Genomic DNA, 8722 nt, shown 5'->3' with positions numbered 1-8722 from the left:
CAAACTGACTTTATGGCTCTGCATATTACACTTTGGCACATCCAGCTGTTGTAAGGGTGCCAGGACTTTGTGTAGGAGTTCATTGTTAAAAGTATGTGCAAAGCTGTTTTTAAAATGACTTCTCCACAGTTCAAGAATATAGATATGAATTCATCAAAGAAATGGATGGTGTAACCATAATCCATAATATGCAGTTCTTCAGAAGTGGTTCCTTTCAGTTATCAGGAACAACTAATTTTAAACAGTGGCAAAACACAGCAGCCCATGACATTTCTGAGTTTTGCATCAGTTCAGTGTTAAATTATCTTTGTCTTTTAGGTCCCTCTGATGTGTCAGCAATTATGAAATTCAGCAGTTTTTTTTTGTCCTGATGCCTCAGTAGCAGCAAGTCTACCTACACCTCCTGTACCACGGCACAGGAAGAGTCACAGCCTGGGAAACAAGTGGGTACTCCGGGCTGTCTTGCACTCGGGCAATTTAATGCATCGCAAAGGTTTAAGATAGCAGCAGAACACTCTGGTTTTTGTCTCTTCCATTTCTTGTATTGCAAGAGCGCTTCAGGCTTTACTGTGTATTCTCTGGGTTTTCTATTGACGGTTATTTTTGCTGACTCTATTCTCTGCTAGTGCTAGACATTGGCAGTACTTGAAAGCTGTGTATCCACTTCGGTCTGTGGGTTTTTGATGTGCATGACCTGATTATTTTTTTTCTTTGATGTTTTTAAAGCATCTTGCTAATAGCTCTACAGAAACTTGCTGGCTGCTTGGTGCATCTTATCACTGAGGAAAGTTATGATCTTTTGCACTGCTTTACCTGGGTAGTATGGATTAGCAACATTTTTCTCTATCATTTACCCGGTGAAGTGAGAACACCTGCTTCCCAGTTATGGTTTCAATAGCTACCAGATTTCATAGTTAACAGGTTAGTTTTTTTTTGAAAGAGAAATTCATGTGACGTGGACAAGGTCATGATGTTGTTAATGTGTTTGTTCAGCTTTATAAGGACTACTAAGCAACGGCTTAGCTGCTTTTTCTGTTTTTTTGCCTTTGCCTCCCTCCAGAGTTTTAAGGTTTTGTACAGAGAGCAGTTAAAGAACAAAACTTCCCATCTGCAGAGATATGTAATATTTGTTACCTACAAAGACCACTAAAATCTGAAACTTGTTTTGGTAGGCAAGGAGTACATGTACAGCCAAGTGTGAGCAGTGCCTTTTAGTTGTGTGCTCCTTGATAACCTATCAGGAAGGCATGAGTGGAAATATCAGGAGCCAAGGGTGGCTATTAGATGATGTTAAGAGGGCTTTTGCGTTTTTCCAATTTCCCAGCATGATGTGTCAGTTCAGTGTGGTGGAGAGCAAAAGTGCCACGTTCCCGACGGAGAAGCCACGCCATCTCCTGGATGACAGTGTCCTGGAGTCGCACAGCCCGGCCCGCGGCCACCCCCTGGACACGCTCCTCACCAACGGCCTGTCTATAGGTAGAGTCTGTGTGGGGAACTGCCGTTCCTGCTTTTCTGTCCCTGTGCTCTGGAATCTCACAGACACGCCAAAATAGGGAACTGGGAAGGTCATTAGCTCCCGTGCAGGAACTAGTCCCTTGCACCAGAACTGCTGCTCAGCCACCTGGTCAGCTTCATCTCAGCTTTTCTCAGTTACCTGCTAATGGTTTTGGTAAAAGTGACATGAGGATTGTCTTTGTATGTGCTCTGTATGACACAGAGCACTTTTCACCAGGGAAAAAAAAGTGCTACTGAAAAGTGGATATATATTCACAAAGAAAACTTATCAATATATTCTAGAAGACAAGAGAATAGTTTAGCTGTGATCTCTGTGACTTCAGAAGAAACAGAAAAGGAACTTGTGAAAGAGGATTATGGCAATTGAATTATGGTATTATAGTTAATAATTATTATAATTAAGAACAAAGTTATTAAGAATCTGTGTTCTAAGCAAGAGAAAGCTACCTTTTAAGTGACTCAGGCTATTTCTAGAGTAGAAGATGTGAGGGATAGCAGGTTACTTTAGCAAGAAGAGTTTGACACTTTGATCTTTGAACTTCAGAAGACAAATGCACAGATCACTGAGTTATACTGAGCATTAGAAGATCAGAAAGATTTACCTGGGCAAGACTTACTTATGAGCTAAACAGTGGTGCCAGGGAAGGGAGGACAAATCAGGCCTGTCCTCAGAGGAGAAATAGGGACTGTCATTGTGAATTATAAATACCATCGTACTGATTTGTTGTGGCTCCTAGTGGCAGCATACAGCTGGCATATCCTCTGTTACACGTATGCTTGTTGGAAACAAAATGGTATCATGTCTAATACCACAGCATTTGTAAGTTGATTGGAAATATTGTCTTACAAAGTAACTGGATTTTGTGTTCCTGAAGTGCTCAGCTTTTGAAGGAAAAGCAGCTTAATGAAAATTAAAGTAGCATGGAGACATCTGGTATTTAAACACAGCAGTAATGATAGCTTAATTAAACAGTGAGATATTATAAATGGGAAGGCTCATGTGAGCCCCTTCCAATTTTAGATTTCACCATGAACTCTAAAGACTTCAACTTTGAAACATGATTTGAGTAAGCAATTTCACTGTACTATATAAAAATAATTCCGGTGATCCACATACATTGGCTTTGTATTTTCCCTTGGGTGGTTTTCTTACTCCTTCTCTGTACTACTCTTTTTCTAGATAGCAGTGAAAGCTCAGAATTTAGTGAGGAGCTGCCATCAGGGCTTGAAAGGTGAGTTAGTCTTCATGTACACTCACTGAGCACTCTTCAGACTTAGCTAAGAATTTCACGAATGATCCCTAACATAGGTAAGCCTTAAAGCAATAGTTATTTTTATCAAATTACTGATTAATTAGGAAAAAATTACAAACTATTTGAAATAAAGCACTGTAAAGTTATTGTGTTTTTCTTTCCCATGGATCAGAAAAGATTGCGAACTATCTCTGTCATGTTTACCAAACCCTAACTGTTGAGTCTCAGACTAGAATTTCCCTCATCAGATATTTGCATTCACAAACAGGGGTCGTTTATATGCCACGCTGGGGCCTAACTGGAGGGCACCGATCCGGAATTCTCCTCGGAGTCGAAGCTGTGTCTACAGGTACAGTTCAGGGTGCACCTTGCTCTGTGTATGGTGCTAAACTGTCCTTTGGGTCTCTATGCTTTCCTAGCATAATGCATTTTGTGCCCCAAATTATCCTTGTATGACCTTCTTCTTGTAAAAATTCCTATTAATGCTAAAGCAGGGGCCTGGCCCATTCAGAAGAAATTCAGATAAGTTATTGATCTAACTCATTGTATCTGGCTTCCATATTGCAGAAGACTGTTGTTTACTTTGGGCTGTATGATATCACAGAAGCAGGTTTGTCACAAAGGCTATCTTCGCCTTCTGTCACAAATAATGGTGTTACGTACATACAATATAGTAAGGCAATGCCCAAAAATTATATTTAGAGCTAAATTATATTGCTTGCTTCTTGTCCTTGTCTGCGCAAATACATATGGCAATGTTTTTTATCTCCAGCCCAACAGGGGCTTGCAGCTGCACAGTAGGTAGTTCCACAGGAGTCATTACTATGGAAGGGCCATTAAGAAGAAAAACATTGCTCAAAGAAGGCAAGAAACCTACTGTAAGTGATTCTAATTCTTTCTGTGATTCTAATTCAGTAGTGGCTGTTCTAATATCCAGGATTAGATTGAACCTGCACCTTGATGCTGCACAAAACAATGTTCCTTGTTGCTATCAGTAAAATCATTTTCTGTTCCAAGTTTAACTGGGTTATAACAAGATGATAATCTTTGTATGTCATTTGATGTACAGCTTCTCTCTGCATTTGCACTCTAGATTGTGACAGCAGAGCAAGAGTAAAGCCACTCTATAAATCGTGTGTTTCTGTGCAGGCAGACTGAATTCACAGTTTTCATGTGGTTCTGGTCCTACATATTGGGTGATTTATTTTTTTTTTCTGTAGAGTTCATTGTTACTTTTTATGTGCTGCCCTACTGTCCAGCTCTGAAAGATTTGAAGAGATGTCATCTCACTAAATTTTGTTAATCAAATGCAGAGTCTAAGATCTCTCCAGTAGAAGGCAGCAAGGTATTTTGCTGTGAACCATTTGATCCAGATGTTTTTATGAGATATCCAAGTAAGATGGATTGTATTCACAGCCATGGAAATTAGAGTACCTGGGCTGATTTATACCAGGAGACACTCTTTACCTAATTCTCCATTCCTTGCTTCTAAAATTAACTTCAGTAGCACTTGGACTTGCTTGTGAACAGATTTTTTAAATGTCAAGAGATATGCAGAGTTCTTCCTAATTTTTACTCCTGTCTGATACAGCTCTCTTCATGGACTAGATACTGGGTTATGCTTTCAGGATCAACTCTTCTGTACTTTGGAGCAAAATCTTTAAGAGGCACTGAAAGAAAACATGTAAGCTTTATTTAAATTTGTTCTAAAAACAAAAATTGTGTACTCATAAGCAGATCTGGAAGGGTTTGAAGTGTACTTGCTGTTTCAGGTTAAGCCATACATCTGCACAACTTTTACAATCAAAAGTTAATCCTTAGTACAGTCTCATCTGTATCTGACTTGTCTTTCTTTTCCAGTATAAATCTACCCCTGGTAAAAAAGTCTCCGTTGTGGGCTGGATGGTGGCACTGCCTGACGACCCTGAGCATCCTGATATTTTCCATCTAAATAACCCTGACAAAGGTAAACGTTGCAGGATGGGCATTGTCTGCATTATATTCCTGTGACAGGAAGTAGATTAGTCTCTCTTAATGAGTTTGTAGATTACAGAACTTACCGTGGCACTCATTCAAGACTGAAAACGGAGATTTTCACTACTGAATTTTCAAAGGAGGATACAAGTGAAATTTAATATATTTCTACAATATACTGTGGTGCTTCTGTGGTGCCTGCAGAGGTGTTGCGGTATCTTGACAGTTACTGCAAGTTCTGCAGAAATTGCCCAAGTGATACGAGATGGCTGCATGTCCTATGCATGTGTCTGCATACCCTAATCTCCAAGTTTCTGAACAGCTTTCTTAAAACTGGTCAATATAAAATCTTGACTTACGCTGAGGCCGATTAAAATATTATAAAAATTCTTCAAACATCAAACTCTTAAAAAAATTATTATTAGTTACTTTTTAATAACTTACTTTAAAGTGCCATGACTCTTCTGCCTAAAACTTCAAAAGATTAGAAAGCTCCTGGAGGTGTTTGCACTTTGAGTGGTTACATAAATATTTTGAAGGTTTCCTTCGCTTCTCACATTTTCAACTTTGGTGCTGGACATGGATTTGCATCTACTGTGTCAAGTGCATTCCTTGGGCATTGATTAAAATGCACAAAGTATTTGACTGCAGGAAACAATTTACAGAATAACAAGGTAAAGAGGAAACTCACAATAGGACTGAAGAAAAGTAAGTTCACAAGTGTCAAAAGCGTTCATAAGAAGTTTGGCAGTAACCACAACAGTCTTACTAAGAAGAAAGCCAGGAGTAAATTAGATGTGACCTAAGTGGTCTTTTCTGTGGCTGTATTTTGGCCTCTCTGCCCTTAACACTCCTCTTAGCCTTGCAGACAAAATGTGTTCCTATATTCCCTTTACCCAAGGTTTGCTGGATAACACGCTTCACGTGGTGTCTATTATATGAGGAAGCATCCTGTTTGAGTGTTGGAGGTGCAAATTAATTTGAGAGTTTGCTTCAGGACTTGGGCTTCTGCCACAGAAAGTAGAATCCCTGGAAACCACATGTCTGTCTGCAAATTTTGAGTCATTGATTTTTCTTATTTTTGTAGGCAATGTTTACAAGTTCCAGACTGGTTCAAGGTTTCATGCAATATTATGGCATAAGCATTTGGATGATGCATGCAAAAGCAACAAGCCTCAGGTAAGGTTGTAAGACTTATTTCTACCCACTTTATCATATTTTCTAGAAAATCTTTACCAGAAAAGGTACCTCTTTTCAGTCTGTGTGCATACACACTCCTGTGGGGATAGACGTAACTCCTCCTTTCCTACATTGATCCAAATTTTCAATAGGAGGAATAAAAATGATTTAAAAATACAGAATTCCCATCAAATCAGGATTTGTGCAGGTTTAAATATAGGTTTGGTTACTTTAACAGCATATAACCTCTACACTGACTCCTAAGTTTAGCCCCATCTCTACTTTAGGGAGGCTTTCTCATGGGCAAAGAAAGCAAATGTGGTAGCATTTTACTCCAGTGACTGAGTCTGTAAGTGTCATTGAAGAGACAAATTCTGTAAAACACTCTGTTTGTCCTTTATATAGTGGCCTCCTTCTTTTAAGGAAAATGTTTATTCTCAAAAGGATCTCCAAAAGTTATATTAATAGGATGCTGATACACATAGGACCTAAAACAGGATGCAGCTTGAGAATCTTCTTTACACACACACATCCTCTCCCATGTGTACTGATGACTTCATGGAATACTTTGGCTGGATTCAGTGCATGAATAGAAAAATAATTTGAGTTTTTATCTTTCCTCTCATTTGTGGGGTTAGCCCTGTTTTGGGCCTGTTTAGGACTGATTACATTTTTCACATTAGCCCACTATTTTGTAACCTTGCAGTTTCCCAACAGGCATAGAAGCATTATACTGCTGAATAATTTGCATTCTCTTCCAGGTACCTGCTAATCTGATGTCATTCGAATGATGTGCTCTCCTACCTGGTGCAAATTGAAGTGCCAAACTGAAGAAACAGGCTGTTGTTCTCTAAGAAGAGGAGAATGGTTTTCCTGACATGAGCCAGCCACAAATACTTCAGCACTTTCCTATGTAACTTGAAAGTGACTCTGACATAGCTTTTAAAAGCAGAAAGTGAATGTTGTCCTTAGGACCAGATATAGTCTCATGCACTGAGTGAAAGCAAATTAAATGGACAGAAGATTAATACCAACTCCTGCAGGATTCTAGAGCCCTCAATTTTATGGCCAGAGACTGCCATGAACTGATGTTTGACCACAAACTGAACGTATCTTCTGCCTATTCTTTTTAAAATGGTTCTTTTTATTGTTGAGCTGCTTTGTGTGACTGAAGAATATTTGGCCCATGTTGGGTTTCAATTCTTCCTTATTCACAGAATGATTGACAGTGTTAACTTGTTGCAAAGTGTCAATTAGAATAGAAAATTGTGAAAAAACATTTTTATAATCTAAGTGCACTGAGTTGCTTGGCAATGTGGCTGCCTCAGATTTTGCATCAAATCTCTGGACAGTTCTGCTGTTCACATTTGAGCTATTTGGGAAAAAATGTATTTTGGCACACGACAGTTGGTCCTGTTTTTTTTTAATTAATCTTAGTCAGGAATGCCCTAACAATTAATTTAAGGTTGTTTATGTCATGCATAATGTGTCATTTAGGTTGTTTAGGTCATCTTTAATTCTCTCAATAGTGGCATAGTTGCTTACAGATTTGTTTTTTAATTCAGTCTGAATGTAGTTCATCTTAAATCCCTTGGTACAGGGAAGCAGGTAATCAGGTGTTACGTACCACATGTCCCTGGCTTCTTAGAAGGATTCCATATCCTTGTTTCTGTTTGTCTATGGTCTACTCAGTTCCAGTACATGATGCACCTTTCTGGCATATAGGAGTGGCACATGGTAATGCTCTTAGGAAATTGTGATGGGAATGAAAGCTAGGCAAGACTGTCTGACAGTGGAGCAAATACAAAGGAAAAAAAATACATAACTTTTTCCTCTGAAAGAGCTGCCTCTACATCCATAGTTGTATCCCTTGTCTACCCTTGTAGCACTCCTGTGGAGTTTTTTTTTTTAGTTCCTATGCTAAGTGAAGTACTTTTGTGTTTGAAACTCTTTTGCCATAAGGCATCAGTATTCAGACTCCATGAATCACTGAAAAGCCTCTTCTGAGTTTCCTAAGATTGCATAGAGAAGACGTTTGCAAGCCAAAGTCAAGCTTGCAACCCGTGGCAAAAGTAGAAGTCAGTTTAACTCAGCAGTGCCACCTATATTAGAAGAAGCTCTCTGGCATTGGGAGCATTTATTCTGTGGACTTGTATGATTTTCTAAATTTTTATTTTGAAACTTTTATAAAAATAACAACAACAAAACCAAACCTGTATTGTTAAACATAGGTCGGTTTTGTGCTCTTTTAAGTGTTCATGAGAGTGAAGGCTGATACACACCAGCTTTTCAAGAAAACTGGTTCCTGATGAAAACTACATTTAGACCCTGCTACATGTGAAAGTGTATGTAAAGTTGACAAAGTTTATTTGATAGCTCAGGAGTTGTGTGAAAAGAGTGGTAGTGCGAAATATATTTATAACTCTTTTCTCATTTTTTTTTCCTGAGTTAAGACAACTTTGAACTAGGAAAAACATCAGTATCTATGCAGACCAAGCATCCAATGCCATAAGAGACAGTGTAGAGGCTTTTGAACATGGTAAAATGCTGTCAGGAGTAAATTACTTCAGGCTGTTAGAATATGATATAATCTGAACTATTCTGCACCTCTGGCCTTTTGTGATTAGTTAGCAAGAGATTATTCATGAGGATTCAAGTGTTAACATGGACTGCCATTTTAAGGAAAATGCCACCTATGGCCACATGTATTGTTATTAGTGTTCTTAGGGTTTGAGTCCTGTGCAGAACAGTGACCAGAAAGATGAAACACCAACCAAAACAGAACTGTTCACCTCAAGTTC

At 38.8% G+C, this 8722-nt stretch overlaps 1 protein-coding gene across 1 annotated transcript in view; it reads left to right on the top strand.

Moving 5' to 3' along the window:
• RALGPS1 (Ral GEF with PH domain and SH3 binding motif 1) overlaps window positions 1-6712 on the top strand; it is a 64957-nt gene extending 58245 nt beyond the window's left edge. Inside the window, 10 exon segments of the mRNA XM_009998808.1 lie at window positions 319-358; window positions 360-443; window positions 1325-1476; window positions 2696-2747; window positions 3037-3117; window positions 3541-3646; window positions 4360-4452; window positions 4629-4734; window positions 5830-5921; window positions 6683-6712. Of these exon segments, the coding sequence (XP_009997110.1) occupies window positions 319-358; window positions 360-443; window positions 1325-1476; window positions 2696-2747; window positions 3037-3117; window positions 3541-3646; window positions 4360-4452; window positions 4629-4734; window positions 5830-5921; window positions 6683-6712 (836 nt within the window).
• Window positions 6713-8722: the final 2010 nt, after the last annotated feature.

Source organism: Chaetura pelagica, unplaced genomic scaffold (assembly GCF_000747805.2).
Source record: "Chaetura pelagica isolate M959 unplaced genomic scaffold, ChaPel_1.0 scaffold405, whole genome shotgun sequence".
Classification (NCBI taxonomy): domain Eukaryota; kingdom Metazoa; phylum Chordata; class Aves; order Apodiformes; family Apodidae; genus Chaetura; species Chaetura pelagica.
This window is presented reverse-complemented; position numbering and strand designations above follow the sequence as displayed.